This window comes from Aotus nancymaae, unplaced genomic scaffold (genome assembly GCF_030222135.1).
Source record: "Aotus nancymaae isolate 86718 unplaced genomic scaffold, 86718_ANA_hifiasm-v0.15.2.pri h1tg000030l, whole genome shotgun sequence".
Lineage (NCBI taxonomy): Eukaryota > Metazoa > Chordata > Mammalia > Primates > Aotidae > Aotus > Aotus nancymaae.
In genome coordinates, this window is record NW_026988443.1 from 3,601,981 (window position 1) to 3,618,857 (window position 16,877).

Genomic DNA, 16,877 nt, shown 5'->3' on the forward strand with positions numbered 1-16,877 from the left:
GGTTTCATCATGTTGGCCAGGCTGGTCTTAAACTCCTGACCTTAAGTGATCTGCCTGCCTTGGCCTCCCAAAGTGCTGGGATTACAGGCATGAGCCACAGCACACAGCCCTTTTATGTATTATTATGTAACCCTTTCACCATATAACATTAAATATGGAATAAAAGTCACTTTTTCTAAGCACACATGCTAATGAACAGAACTGGATATAAATTTGTGATTGAACTCTTACTCTTTCACCATAAAAATGGCTACACAAGCACATTATAACCAGTTCAAAAGATAATACTTATGTAGGGAAGAGACTACACAATCATCTTTTCTGAAAATGGTTAGAAGAAATAAACTCTTACCCAAAATTATCCAGAATCAGTGGTGATATAAGGGTGAAGTCCAAATTAATTTTCATTGACTTTCTAGGCTTAGAGTATTTACAGAACCACACAAAATTATCTTTGAACATTCAGAAGGCGATTTCAGAATCTTGCCATGTGCATCAAAGTAATTAGCAACAACAGTTAACTACCTGGTTCTAAAGGCGTAACTGCAGCTAACATTCACTGGAGGCTGATATGAACAAAGCACTGTTTCAGGTAATGCACCTGTAGCCCATTTAAACTTTAGAGGTATCCACCATAATTTAACCCCACTTTATACATTAGGAAACTTGGGCCCAAGTGAGGTAAAGCTGAGACTGGCACCCAGGTGCCTGGAAGTCTGGCTGCAGAACCAAGGCTCTTAGCCACTAGGCTATGAAATAGCAAATTATTCTTTCATTGTGCTTTTTTAAAGAGGTATAAAGTGGTCACCATTTTAGTCATTCTCCTGACAAAGTTGTAAGAATCGAAATAGGGGGAGGGGGTGGTGAGGGGAAGAGACTGTAATCCAGAGGCCATATACCCAGTTGTTTGCTGTGATTTAGAATATAACTCTACCACACTTAAAATGACAACACACAGCTTTCTGCTATATAATTAGAGAATGAAACAGGAAAATAAGTTTGGATTTTATCAAACTTAAGAGTTAAAGCAGACACAGTAAGATTTTAATTTGCCAGATATTCTTTTAATGAGAATTATAAAAGACCAAAAACATTTTTGCAAACTGCCTTTTTAAACAAATGATTTGCTTTTAATTACAAATACTGTGCATAACGATGCCTTCTTCTGCAAAACCAATAAATACAAGAACAAATTTTAAACAGATGATTTGTCCAAGATATTTGAAAAAGGAAACAAAAGCCCGATTTTCATTATAAGAATCAATTGATTCTCTAACCTTTCAAAGAGTAAGCTCAAAGGTGTGACTCATCTGTAGAAGAGAGAAAGAGAGACAATCTTATAGATGCTTTAAATAGCTTTTGATAATTTTCCTGATGTCACTTTTACTTTCTGGAACTCATAGCTTCACAAAATAGCTGATTTTAAAATATTTCTAATGAACTGATTAATGGGGAAAAGAAAGTATGTATTGAATGCATGTTATAAATTTTACCATAAACAATTATGCATATCAAAAGACACTAACTTTAAAATGGTACAAAAAAAGTGAGGAAAAACCTGAATTACAGAAAAGAAAGTCAAATTTATTTAATGAAAAACTAGAATTAATAAAAATTAGCAAATACACACACAAAAAAGCACACAGCAGCACTATGTATTGACTCACAAAGGGGAAAAAGCAGTGGCCCATGACCACTCAAGATGGCTTGTCAGTTAAAGGAAAAAAACCCAAACACGCACACACCCACGCACGCACACACACACACAGGCAGAAACATAAAAAAACCCATCATTTTTCAACAATACAATCTACAACAAACACAAAATTCAGAAGTATTTTACAATGCTTTCTTCTTTCTTAATACAAAAGATGCCCATCTTGGGTGTATATACATACATTTTTTCAGTGGTTTACTGTTGACTTATTTTTAAATATATTAGTGTTACTACATGCAACTGCTTCCTGTATTTAACAGCCTTTCTTTTTATTTACCTTCATGTGTCTAGCTTTCACCTACCAAAAGAGTTTTAGATTGGCAGGCAGATGGGTGCCTTATTTTCTGTGAAACTGAAGTTTTAAACACTGGCCACAAAATGTTTGATTGCCATTTCAACACATGGAAATAGTTACATTGATGCCTAAATTGCCATTTTCTGCAAAAAGCTGTGCAATGCTGGTGTCAAAGACTAGACAGTCACTATTCATAATGGCTGTTGCAATTCCTTCATGAATAGATCGAGGAGTTGCTTCCCAAGTCAATCGTCGCCTATGACCATTTAGCTCAAGTCGGTAAGCAAAATTTTCAGCTTGCTTGCGTGTTCCTATCAGCTGTACGATTGCGAAGAACTGCTGGTGACCATCGTATTTTTCCTGTTTCTCCAAGACTAACATGAAGTGAAAGCCAAAACAGGACTGCATCATTACCCAGTCAACAGCACCAGGAAGATTAATGTCTGTAGCAAGGAAAACTATATCCTCTCCCTGTAGGGTTGTAATGGACTTATGCTGATGCATCAGATGGGGCATTACAGCATCCAGAGAGCCTTGCCATTTACAGGAAGCACCAGGGCACGGACAGGAATAAGGCCTAAACTCACAGAGCTCTTCGTGGTCTGCTTTTTCTGTGTGCGGCAGAGTTATTTCACATCCAGAAGAGGCATATTTACAGGGGAAAAGTACTGAATTAGCCACTTTCTCCATAGCCAAGTTGCGAATGGATCCCAACGGGCCCCGGCAAGTTGGACAACATGTGAGCTTTGGGCGACAGTTGCTACAAACAAGATGGCCACTCTGACATTGAAGAATGGGTGGTAACACATAGTCAAAGCAGACTGGACACTCAAAAAGACTCGCCAGGTCATTGTTGGATGCAGTCGTGCCAGTCAGGGCAGGCACCCTCTGGGATGGTGGACACTTCGAGGTACCGGTAGGTAATGCTGTAGCAGTCTGACGGCTCATTTCTGAAATCAATACATAAGGAAGCAGGAGAAAAATAATTACAACCATGACTTATTTTATAAATAATGTTTACATGCCAGAAGTACTTTTAAAGTTTCGTGCAAAATTTACTGTGCAAGAGAGAAAGAAAAATAGAACTTTTAAAAAGATACTAAAAAAATAAAATTACACTGAATGTGCACTTTGATTATTAGGATCTATACAGTGGATAAGCTCTATTTTCAAAATGTTCCAGAACACATTTGGAACTCCCTTTAAGAAAAAAAAAAAAAAAAGTAAAAATCATCTTAAATAGAAAATGTACCATAAACAACTAGAGAAACTATATAAGGAACTGAAGTTTAATCGAATCCATTTTGATAGGATTCTCTCCTACTCTGAGATTCCCTTACTCTATTTCTTTCCAATTCTGAGTCAGCTGTTGATAGGCACAGGGAGTTACAGGTAAGGTCCTGTGTAACATCGGCACTCTGTATCCGCAGAATCTGCATCTGAGGACTTCACCAGCCATGGATTGAAAATATTAAGAAAAATTTAAAACTAATACAAAATTTTTAAAATATATATAACAACTATTTACATACTATTTACATTGTATTAAGCATAAATAATCCAGAGATAAATTATACAGGAGAATATGCACAGGTTATATACAAATATGATGCCATGTTCTATCAGGGACTTGAACATCCTCAGGTTTTGGTATGGGGAAGGGGGTCCTGGAACTAAGAGGACACCACGGGATGAGTGTAGTTCAAATGCCTTCCATTAACTCTTCTTAATGGTGAGCAGTTATCTACTCTAGAGGTGTAATTTGGGAATGAGGGGAGGGGTCACAAGGGGAAAGATCTGCTGCCATCCCCTTTATCTAACAATCTGCCCCCCAAATTATCATCAGCCAGGTATTGATCTTATTTCCTACTGATAACTGCCCACCTCAAGAGTGAGGGGATGTACTCTCTAGTGAAGGCAGCAAAAATATAAAAATAAATAAAAACACAGAGAAAGTAAGGGGAGACATGGGAGAAATGGAGAGCCATCTCAAATAAAACTTTTTGGTCTTGTAGAGAAAGCATATCTTTCTGTTCTATTTCCAATCCACGATATAAATCAGACATAATGAACAAAGAAGGAGAGTCAGGAAGAAACAGTGAACAGGGGAAGAATACAGATAGCACGGCAGAGAGACACACCACACTGGGGGTGGGGGATGGAGTCAACAGGTGTAGAACCCCTTAGCCTAGGGTTCTCCAGTGTTGCTGAAACATTCATCAGCAGACTAATCAACATTATTTGACATAAATGTCATCTGGAAGAAACGATCGACAACGTAACTAGTCAGGCTGAGTCAAATATAAAACAAGCAACTTTTCCCAAAAAGCTCCCTGGGCTGGGATATGGGAGGCAACTATTTGTCTTGGGGGTGAAAAAAAAGATCAGCTGATGTCCTAAGAGTACACTCCTAGTAACTATAGTAAGCCATATTCTTACAAACTTAAAGTCTTAAAATTAATGTTTTATCTCAATTATAGTTATTATTCTGTTGCAAGAAACTTTTAAGAAACAATGTTAGTTACCAATATGACCAAGTAAATGCAACTTGGGTTCTAGATTACTCAGGTGGTTACCAAGTGATACCTTAAATGAAGGCTGAGAGTGAAGGAAAAAATAAAGATTAATTCCACATCACTAAAGGTATATTTTAAAGTTCAAGAGGTAACAAAAGTGACAACTCCATAGTAATGTGTCTCATCATACAGACTCAGAACATGAATCAACTCTCATCTGAAGCCCTGTGTGACCCAGGTGTTCTGTCCCCTGACAAAAGGACTATAAAGGAACTCTCCTGTAATCCAGTTTCCCTGAGTGGATTCTTTGTACATACGATAATCCATCCATTTTATGTCACTTGTAAAACAGTGGGCTCAGCATTGCCAAAACACCCTGGCTGTATGCTGTATGCCTACTGCATGGTCCAGTTTATGCTACTTACTGAATTAAGCAGCATTAACAATTAGAAAGTGGTTCCTTGGGCACAAAACAGTCTAGGCAACCAGTGGCTTTCGAATGACTAAACCAAACCAGAGAATCACATCCAAGGGCAGTAAACTCAGTTTATATTTAACACAACACAGCTACAGACCAAGCAAAACATTATTTTTCAATTTCTTGACCTAGCAATAGTTATACATTTATCATCAACAGTTCAGGCTCACATTACAATATATCTTTATCATTTTCCAAACACTGTAGTCGAAAGCACATTTTAACTTTTACTCAAAGTGTGAAAAGCGAAATGTGAACAGGATTTCTTGTTAATGGAGGTATACAGGACAGCAACTGCTAAAGCCTCTCAAAGCTCCAAAGGTGGAACCCAGCTCCATCTTGAAACAGAAAAGGAATCCCAACCAAACAGCCGCCCTGCAGTAGGAACCAAGGACAGCCCTGCAGAAGTCATGACGTAACCTGAAGTTTGATTTAAACAGAAAAAAAGCACAACAGCCCAAATGAAACATGACTGCTAACCTAGGAAACAGCTCGATTCTGCTGCAGCCATTCCGTAAGCCAGGCAGGTTCCACTGACTAACAGCGTTCAAGTTTCACAGCCTCAGCAACCCATCCTCTTAATGTCAATACCTTTTCTCTTCCTTGTCCTAGTCGCTGGTAAACATGTGAACAAGACTCCCCTCCAGGAGTACAGAGAAGGTGGAGTAGGCTTTCCCGTCATGAGAACTCAGGCAGCTCACTGCCTTTTCCCCAAGAAGTAAAGGTAGAGGACCCTCCTGGGCACTTTCTGCTCCTAAGCACAAAAGACCCAAATTCGCGTCTGAGGTCAGGATCCAAATATCGTTTCACTTCTCAGAAGCACCAGTTACAGAGGTGGAGAAAGGAAGCCTTTCCATCCCCAGGAGGCAACCACACCTCCCTGTGTGCTCAAATTCGGCTGCATCTCCAAAAATGGGAGCCACAGCTGCGCTGTCCTCCACCGTGCCCTAAGCTCTGTCTCCCAAGTTTGTCTTCTCCAGATTCACTGGGTAGACTCCTGCTCGGCTCCGGTGGAGGGGTGACCCGCTGGCTGAGAAGGAAGTACGCTCCCTGAGCCAGCTCAGGGGCTACTGCAGAAGCCTGCCTGCCGGGAGAGCCATTTGGAGCCTCGGCCAGCCGGGGATGGGCCTGTGCCGGGAACGCCCGCTTCAACCCGGAGAGCCAAGGGCCAGTCCAGGGCGCGCAGCGTGCAGGGCGGTGCCCGTCTCACTCGCGCAGAGGTGGGGCCGTGCCCACAAGCCCCGCCCCACAGCCCAGGGCGGGGCCGCGGGACCCCGCAGCTCTGACCCCGCGCCACCCCGCCGTGGATCGCATGCCACCGCACCCCAGCGACATCGAGCCTTCCTCAGCATTTCCACCAGTTTAAAGTTAGGTGGAACCATGCCGTCTTCGGTATGTCAGAACAGTCGAATATCAGGAGTTTCTTACGGTTTCAATCTAAGAGCTATAGCGTATCTTGGAAATGCGTGGCCACACTGGCGCTACGCTCCAGGTTTATCCGAACTCTAAAATTTTAGAGTGAAAACATTCTCCCTAATTCATTCAACAGCTATTTACTGGCATCAACTACTAATTTCCTCAATTCTAGCTCACTTCACTTCTCCTATCGGCAATGTATTTTAAACTCCCCTTCCCTGCTGCGAACAGACTTTGCAGGAAAAGTAGTAAGCATACTTCTGCCACATTAAACTCCTACTTAAACCTCCTAAGAGAGTATACTCTCTTCCCACTCTGGGAAAGCCATCTTAAATGGCCTCATTAAACGCAGAGTAGCTTGTTTTGTTTTTAAACAAGCATTACCCTTGCCCCAATAAAGTCCTGGGCCTCAGATTTGCATTGCATCAGCTAGTGCTGTGCAGAGGTTTAACCTGTCATTACATCATGCTTAGGGCAGTCTCTAAATGCAGCAAGAGCTGGCAGAATGGAGTCAACCCAATGCAGGGAACTGCAGATTACTCACTTTCAGCAAGAAATTTTAACTCTAACCACTTCCTCACTCTATTAACAGTGTGTTCAATCACCTCAACCTCATTTTACAATATAGGCTACACAAAACAGTATTAGGAAAAGAAATATGATAGATACAGTCTACCCCACAGACAAGTTTTTTGTTTTTGTTGTTGTTTTTGAGACAGGGTCTCACTCTTGCCCAGGTCTGAGTGCAGTGGCACCATCTCCACTCACTGCAGCCTGGTCTTTTGGGCTCAAGCAATCCCCTCCCACATCAATCTTCCCAGTCACTAGGACCACAGGCCGGCACCACCATTTTCAGCTAATTTTCTTTATATTTTTTGTAAAGACAGGGATTCCCCATGTTGCCCAGGCTGGTCTCGAACTGCTGGCCTGACACGATCCACCTGTCATGCCTTCCAAAGTGCTGAACTACAGCCGTGAGCCACTATGCCCAGTCTGTATTTTTATTTTCTAATATTTATTCATTCAACAGATCTTAAATTTCCCTAGAGCAGAAAACTTCAAATATTTTAGATGGAGAAACTCTTCCAAGCAGAATTATAAAATAACCAAAATGTGTACAACAAAAAGATGACTATTTCTCAAGCAAAAGATATTTCACTGTTTGCCAAACTCCAAAAGATGTGTGCAAAGCCTTACAGCACAGTCCGAACACCACTCATCTATATAGACAGGCCCTCCACTTAAGTCAAAAAAGTAGAAGCATTCTGCAGTCATCTACACTTGGATTCAAACCCAGCCTCCACCAGCCGTAAAACTGGACTGTTTCTAGCCTCAAGTGGCTTTTTTCTAGATTGAGGTGGGTAATTTATGTGTATCATGGGTGGTACATATTCCAGAATATTTAAATTTTCAGTTGAGACTTGAGTTAATTGCCTCAAAGTCATCAGTCAAGAGACCTAGAATTTGTAGATTCCAAGACACACACTCCAACAGATGCCTTAAGCTTCCAAAGGTGATCAAACATACCTGCCAAGAATCAACCACCATTTAATTTTTACCACAATAAACCTTAAATCTCAACTAGGTAGAATTCTCAACTAGGTAGAATCACCATTTAATTTTTTTACACTAGTTTTACAAAGAGCTGAAAAGTTCACAGAAGTACCTTAAGACAAGCCCATAGAATCCAAAATCGGCAAAAATCCAAAACTTAATAAAAATGCACTATTACCTACACTTTCTAAAGCCTACGTCTCAAGCCTAGTTTGGCATATAGTTTAAGGAGATGTCAATCTAAATCAAAACATTTTAGAATCAGCCTTTAAAGTTGTCTTAATAATTTCAGAGCATTCAGCCATTGCTTTACCACTTTAGCATACTTATAGTACAAAGATAAACTTTTATTCTCAATTCCATGTGGCAATCTTTGTTTCCTTTTATAAATTAAAGACGTTTAAAATGGAGAAATATAGTCAGATATGAAAAAAAGTCATAATATACTGTAAACAAAATTACAAACAGAACATAGACAGAAGGAATGGGGTGAAAAATCAAGAGGACTACAACATCGGACCAATGAGTTAGTTATCTATATTAGGACACTGGTGATTTTTTAGCTATATTTTCTTCAAAGGGGACAATAAACTGCTTTATAAAGATTAGTCTGATTAACAACTGTGAAAACAGTCAAAATGAGCAAAAAGTAAAACATTTTTATTCTTAATTTAGTAAACAAAAAACAAACAAAAAAGGGCTGGGCACCGTGGCTCATGCCTGTAATCCCAGCAATTTGGGAGTCAGGCGGATCACCTGAGGTCAGGAGTTCAAGACCAGCCTGGCCAACATGGTGAAACCCTGTCTCTACAAAAATATAAAAATTAGCCAGGTGTGGTGGCGTGCATCTGTAATCCCAGCTACTCAGGAGGCTGAGGCGGAAGACTCACTTGAACCCAGGAGGCGGAGGTTAAAGTGAGCCAAGATCGTGCCATTGCACTCCAGCCTGCTGACAGAGCAAGACTCAGTCTCAAAACAACAGTAACAACAAAAACAAAGGATAGGATGCAATTATCACTACCCACCCCTAGTAACACAAAAATTATTCTTAGAAACAATAAAGTATTATAAAATAAAATTATAGGTATCAGATTACAAATTTGCTCTTTGCATTAGAAATCTTAAATAAAACTCCTCCATTCAAAACACTTAAGACTTTTCTTGTTCCCAGAATGCCTTTTGGTTAAAAGGGTGCTTTCCCAATTCATTCAACATTGTGGCAGGTATTATGTAGAAAATGTTTTTAAGTTAAAATGTTAATTAAACATTGCTTCCATTAAGATGTACTTGCTTCGGGCTGGGCATGGTGGCTCACGCCTGTAATCCCAGCACTTTGGGAGGCTGAGGAGGGTGGATCACAAGGTCAAGAGATCGAGACCATCCTGGTAAACATAGTGAAACCCCGTCTCTACTAAAAATACAAAAAATTAGCCGGGCATGGTGGTGCGTGCCTGTAATCCCAGCTACTCGGGAGGCTGAGGCAGGAGAATTGCCTGAACCCAGGAGGCGGAGGTTGTGGTGAGCCGAGATCGCGCCATTGCACTCCAGCCTGGGTAATAAGAGCGAAACTCCGTCTCAAAAATAAAAAAAGATTTACTTGCTTCTTACACAATGACAAAATTAAGGCAAGTCTCTTAAAAATTCAAAGGCTTAAAATGCCAAAAGTTAAAAAAATCAAACATTGTTATAATGAGGACAATAAAGTAAACAATCTAGTTTCCAGAACTGTAGCAAAGCAATAAATTTTTTTTTAATTTGTTTTTCCTAAAGATAATTCTGAAAACTTTGCAACTACAGAAGAAAAGTTATACTAATAGTTCTACAAAGACTATATTAGAGTTGAGGGAAACCCAGGAAAGCTGCTGTCAACACAGAAGATGACACAGAGGAAAGGCAAATCCTGACTCAAATGTGTTCAAAGCAAAATACAACACTTGCTAAATCACTTTATCTTAAGGCTTCCACCCAAGCTAAAAATTAGCATAAACATGGGGTATGATGCTCATACCTGTAATCCCAGGACTTTGGGAGGCTGAGGTGGGAAGATCACTTTAGCCCAGGAGTTTGAGACCAGCCTAGGCAATATACTGAGACCTCATCTCTACAAAAAAAATGCAAAAAATTAGCTGGGTGTGGTGGCATGCACTGTAGAGCCAGCTATTTGGGAGGCTGAGATGGGAGCCTCATCTGAGACTGGGAGGTAAAGGCTGCAAGCTATGTCTGTGCAAGAGTCAGCCCCTGTCTGGAAAAGAAAAAATAAAGTATAAGATCCCCTAAAACAGTGCAAGCCCTTCAACATGCCAATAGTAAAACTTTTGCTTTCCCACCAGGTATATTCAAGATTATACTAAATTCCTAAAGAAAGTTTCTGAAAGGATTACATAAGTGATTAACTCTCCATCTCCATTTTAGTAGTCTGAAGCTCTTGCATAAATTCCACAGCTTAGAATCCTGGTCACAACCCTTTTCCCTAAGAACTACATAAACTACGCCCACCGTCTTCTGCTATTCAGTGATGTCAATGAAAAACCTAATGCCATTTTCATTCTCAATCCTTTGCAGATAACCTTCTGATATGCTAAAGCATTTTCCAAACTATATATATAGGTATCCTCAATCTCCAGCAAGTGAACAGACTGATAGAATGGCTGCTTCCTTGCCTTTCCCTTAAGTAGGAAGAGCCACATAAATTCTGATTACTTTTGTAACTCCTTAACCCCTCTATAGAAGTTTTCATGCTAAATTTTCACATCTCTCCTTGGACCTTAATTGTTGGTTGTTGGTTTTGTGCTTGCTGCTAGTCTCGATGGGTTCCAGAGTCAGCAAGCTAAATACAGAGGCAAAGTGGAGACTTCCCTTTATTCTCACTAATAAACAACTACCTCAAAACACTTATTAAGCACCTGCTAAGTGCCAAGTATAGTCCTCAATGGTTTACATATGTTCTCATTTAACCTTTCCAATGACCAAAGTTAAGATACTTATCGCCATCTTACTTAAGAAAATAGATTTCAAGGCTGGGCACGGTGGCTCACGCCTGTAATACCAACACTTTGGGAGGCCAAGGCTGGCAGATCGCTTGAGGTCAGGAGTTTGAGACCAGCCTGGTCAACATGGTAAAAACCTGTCTCTACTAAAAATACAAAAATTAGCCAAGTGTGGTGGCAGGTGCCTGTAATCCCCGCTACTCAGGAGGCTGAGACACAAGAATTGCTTGAACACAGGAAGGTTCAAGGTTGCAGTGAGCCAGGATCATGCCACTGCACTCCAGACTGGGCAACAAGAGTGAAACAACATCTAAAAAAAAAAAAAAAACCAGATTTCAAAGTTAAACGTTTCAGATCATAAAACTATTAAGAGATGGAAGCTAGGGCTATCTGATTAAGGAAGACTTAGAAGGGGTAGGGAGTGGCAAAAGGTATCCTAGGCAGAGCATACAAACGTACCAGAAATTTCAGACTTGGAAAAGATCTTACACAATCTTCCCATTTTCAAAACAAACAAAAAAGACATACAGAGAATTAACTTGCTAGATATTATATAACTTTGATCAATGTTCTTTTTATCAGCCTTGGGCAGTTCTATTCTAGGACACGCTCCACCTCCCAGGTTCAAATGATTCTCCTGCCTCAGCCTCCCGAGTAGCTGGGATTACAGATGCAAGCCACCACGCCGGGCTAATTTTTGTATTTTTAGTAGAGACAGGGTTTCACCATGTTAGTCAGACTGGTCTCGAACTCCTGCCCTCATGATCCACCCACCTCAGCCTTCCAAAGTGCTAGGATTACAGGCGTGAGCCACCGTGCCCCGCCTCTAACCTAGGCTTTACATGATCATTTCCTAGATCTTGTTAAAGCTGATAGGCTTGGGATATTTTCTAATTTTGAAAAATACTAACCTTTCTGAATTTAAGTGTAATAAGATTTCAAAAAATAAAAAAAATTTTGATTATCTTTTGCTTTTTTTTCCTCCCAACACCAGAGGAATCATCAATCAAAAAAGGAGAGATGAAACCTAGTTAAGTAAGAGTTAACAAACGTTAACGTTTTATCTGAAGTCCTTTCCTGATTATAAACTGTAACGATCAGACCACCTTTCTTATGGTCTTCATATTATCTCTTACCATTTGAAAATTTCTTGTTGACTATTTCTTGTGGTCCATTCCCGCCTTCCACATTCCCCACCAGTAGTTCTCCAACTTTTTGGTATCAGCAACCCTTGACACCAGTGGTTAGCAAACTATATCCCACAGGCCAGCTCCCTGTTTTGGGAAATAGTTTTACTGAAATACAGTTAAACCTAGTCATTTATAGACTGTCTCTGCTTTCAAGCTACCAGGGCAGACGCTGAATAGTTGATCCTATGAGTCCTAAGAAAAAGTCCTAGTTGTTTAAGAAAAAGTTGGCCTTCAGCTATGAAAACTGCTTAAAAAAGAAAGAAATACAAAAAAAAAAAAAAAGAAAAAAGAAAAAGTTGGCCTTTATTGGTGGCTCATGCTTGTAATCCCAGCACTTTGGGAGGCTGAGAAGGGCAGATCACCTGAGGTCAGGAGTTCAAGACCAGCCTGGCCAACATAGTGAAACCCCATCTCTACTAAAACTACGTAAGTTCGCCAGACGTAGTGGCGCGCGCCTTGTATCCCAGCTACTCGGGAAGCTGAGGTGAAAGAATAGCTTGAACCTGGGGGAAGAGGTTACAGTGAGCTGAGATCATGCCACTTCACTCCAGCCTGGGCAAAAGAGTGAGACTCCATTTCAGAAAAATAAATAAAATAAAATTCACTTTAAAATAACAATGAAAAAGTAAATCATTTTACCACCCTAACTATAATCTTTACAAATTGGATGTATTTCCACACCAATTCTCTAAGTTTTCAAAATATATCTTGTGACAGTTCCATAACCCACCAACTCCTAGAAAATAATTTCATGTTTTAATAGCACACCTCAAAAATGTAGCTATGTATATACTGAATTTGGTTGGAATGAAACGTTCAAACCTGAATTCCCACTTCAGCTCTTATTAATTAGTTTTATACTAGGAAAAAAAATTAAAATTTCCTGGGTTTCAAGTCTATCGTTTGTGAAAAACTGTAACTACCATTCACAAACTCTAGACATTCACTGAAATCAAGTAGTGGGAACACTCGGTATATTGCTGACAAGTGACTTAGTGCTCTTTACAGAGCCACTCAAGAAACCCTACACTGAATAGCGAAACACAAAGACCTGTATTATACTACAGTAGGACCAAAATGAAAACTGCTGTTTCAACCTACTGTGTTCATTTTCATACCTTGAGACTGCAACTGAAAATAAAGGTCACACAGAGGTGGGGTAATTGCTTGAGGCCAGGAGTCCAGCCTGAGCAACATGGCAAGAACCTGTCTCTACAAAAGTATTTTGAAAATGAGCCAGGCACGGTGATGCACACCTGTAGTCCTGGCTCCTTCAAGAGGCGGAGGGGAGGTTAGCCTGAGGCCAAAAGTTCAAAAGCTGCAGTAAGCTATGATTGCACCACTGCACTCCAGGCTGAGTGACAGAGCAAGACCCTATCTTTAAAAAAAAAAAAAAAAAAAAGCTTGCTGTGAAATAGATTCCACTGATTAGAAGAATGAAAAAAGTTTGCTGTGAAAGATGCTATATTAACTGGGCAATATTGACCTGCAAGGCATTGTGCCAGCAGCTTCATGCACACTATTTAATCTTCATAAAGTGAGTTTTATCCCCATTTTACAGATGAGAAAAATGATCAGAAAAAAAGAGTAAGAGCAAGCTGGCACATACCTGTAGTCTCCTCTACTCAAGAGGCTGAAGAGAGGGGATCATGTGAGCCCAAGAGTTCAAGGCTGTACTGAACCATGATTGTGTCTGTGAATAGCTAGCTACTGCATGCACTCCAGCCTAGGTAATACAGTGCCTTGAAATAAATACAAGCACAGCCAGAGGTTTCACGGTCTCTAATTTCATCTTCTTTTGAATAACCCTAAAAAACAGTATGCATGTTCTCTTTACCCAGGTACGGAATATTTAATTTAGCATTCAAAACATCTTTTCCATATTTACAAAAATGTGTCAAGAAAATACAAACTTCCTAAAAGTCTTTAAACCTTTATTTTCCATCAAAGTGATAGAATCACATATCATTCTAAGTTTGCCATTAACTCACTAGATATGAAATCAAAGAAAAGTAAGTATCAAGGAGAGGTAAGAGCAGAGAAGAGCAATAGAACCAGGCAGAGGATCAAACAGGCTTTTTCAACTTTTTATTTCATGCCACACATTACTAAAATTTTCAAATAACCTTAAAACTTTTTAGCAACACACTTGAAATTAAAATTATTGAAACTATGTCAGTCTTGATTACAAACTAATCTGCAGTATAACCAAGTCTCAGTGCCTAGATAAAGGCATCCAAATACTATTTACTTAGTTATCTGAATACAACCATTTACTGCCTTACGTTTCATATTCTCTAAGGATACAAAATTCTCAAACATTCCAATGCACACTTGCTTTTTTACTTCATCTTGGCATTTAAGCTGTGCTTTTTAAAACCTTACTTATAAAACACATGGTACCTAGTTCTACGCTCTACCATACAACACATTCAACATCACATTCCATCTGACAAGTCTAGTAGGTTAAGTATGTACACACACACACACACACACACACACACACACACAAAGAAATTTTTTTACAGCAGATCAAAATTAGCAGTAATCTATAGTTTGTGATACTAAACTAAGCATAAAAGAGCACATTGCTAAGAAGACTAAAGAAGATTAAAGAAACCGGGTAAAAAGTCACATTAGAGAGTCTGATACATTTTAAGATTGATGGCTCTTTACTAGTAAAATAGAAAAAAAGTAATGGAATTTAAAGGAAAGAAATGCCATCTTTTAAAAAATCATAGAGTCTGATACCTTTTGAGATCAGATAAAAAAATCATAGAGCCTTATTCAAATTCAATTATAATCGGCCGAAATAGTTATAATCTGTGTTGACATAAGCAATACTACCTGAAACTCTAGCCAAACCATGTTAGTTATTTCAACTAAGGATGTAACACAAAAATTAACAACCTATACTTATTTCCCTCAAACTAAGATTCTATTCGCAAGTTCACATTTCTCTAAGAATTTAATGTTTAACTTTCCTGTTTTTAATAGTTTGAAAAACAGTATCAGCACATTCTGAATAATTCGAATACACCTGTTACCCATGTAATTAAATGCCTCTATTCATATTTATGGTTACATTGGCTCTAAGTTGGTCCTATAGTGCTCTAATGATGCAAGCTAAATAGAAACGCTTATGTAGGTTTAATACATAAATAATGCATCTGTGTGAAGCAAAGCCTAAATGCCATCATGGTTTCCACTAAAGCACTTATATGTCAGTAAAGAAATGAGATCTCATATGACCACATGATACAGGGCCATTAAGGGATGCTTAACTGAAGAACTTGCCCGTTCTTTCATAACCATAAGTCAACCCCATAAGTGCTGTTTCAAGACTTAAATTCAGCAGACAGTATCCAATATTTTAGTGAACCATTAATTTGAATTTCAATGGTTCTGTGTTTTGTTTGTATTTAAACTGCAAGGTTTTTTTTATTTTTTTTTAATTGTATTTTAGGTTTTGGGGTACATGTGAAGAACATGCAAGATTGTTGCATAGGTACACACGTAGCAGTGTGATTTGCTGCCTTCCTCCCCTTCAACCTGTATCTGGCATTTCTCCCCATGCTCTCTCTCCCCAGCTCCCCACCCCCCACTGTCCCTCCCCTATTTCCCCCAACAGACCCCAGTGTGTAGTGCTCCCCTCCCTGTGTCCATGTGTTCTCATTGTTCAACACCTGCCTATGAGTGAGAACATGTGGTGTTTGATTTTGTGTTCTTGTGTCAGTTTGCTGAGAATGATGGTTTCCAGGTTCATCCATGTCTCTACAAAGGACACGACCTCATCGTTTTTGATGGCTGCATAATATTCCATTGTTTAAACCGCAACTTTTGAACTGTCAGCAACACCTGACAGAGTTGACAGATCACTGGGCTCCTGCCTGATAAACTCTGTTAACCGACTTCATATACTCTTGGTTTTCCTATCTCACCAGTCCCTCCTCAGCTTCCTTTTATTCCCTCCAGATTTGTCTGAAACCCCCCATGTACATCCAATTGCCCCTTCAGGGGGATAGCCAAAGAGAAGCTCCTTATCACCTCCCCAAGTCTCTCTCAGAGAGACTCAGAGCCTTCCTTTTTTCAACTGATAGCAACTCCATCCTTCCAGTTACTCAGGTCAAAAGCCTTCAAGTCAGCCTTGATTCTCTTCTTTCACTACATCCATCTAAAACAGTAAGGAAATCTTACTGTACCTCCCTTCAAAATATATTCAGACTTCAATCATTCCTCACTACCACTACCACTACCATTTAGTCCAAGTCACCAATATGGTTCATCTGTATTACGGCAATATCCTCCCAACCAGTCTCCCTGTTTCCAGCTATGTCACCCACCCTCACCACCTAATATGCTCTGAGCATAGCAACTAGATTATTAATTAATCCAGCTCCGTTTTATATCAGATGATGTAAATCTCTGCTCTGTACTCTGCACTGGCTACCCATGTTAGAGTAAAAGCTGAAATCCTAAAAATAGCCCACAAGGGGCTATTATGTATAAGGACACAATATGGTGCTGTGTTCCCATTCTCTGACTTCATCTCCTACTTCGTTCCCCTTTACTCACTGCACTGACTTCCTTGTTCGATGGCAATGCTAGGTTGGTCCTTTGGGCCTGTGCCTTAAAATACTTTTTTCCTGAAAATCCATGTGGCTAACTCCCTAACCTTCAAATCTTTACTTAAATGTGACATTCAGACCCTCTATTTAAAATAG

At 39.7% G+C, this 16,877-nt stretch overlaps 1 protein-coding gene across 6 annotated transcripts in view; it reads right to left on the reverse strand.

The window, feature by feature from the left end:
* Positions 1 to 1,923: 1,923 nt before the first annotated feature.
* The window catches only part of SIAH1 (siah E3 ubiquitin protein ligase 1), a 28,795-nt gene continuing 13,841 nt past the window's right edge, over positions 1,924 to 16,877 (reverse strand). For 3 of the 6 annotated variants that reach the window (XM_012438338.3, XM_012438336.3, XM_064383016.1), the window contains exon 2: positions 1,924 to 2,962. In XM_012438338.3, the coding sequence (XP_012293761.2) occupies positions 2,112 to 2,960 (849 nt within the window). In that variant the 5' untranslated portion in view covers positions 2,961 to 2,962 and the 3' untranslated portion in view covers positions 1,924 to 2,111. The other 3 variants (XM_064383015.1, XM_012438334.3, XM_012438335.3) reach the window with 3 other exon arrangements.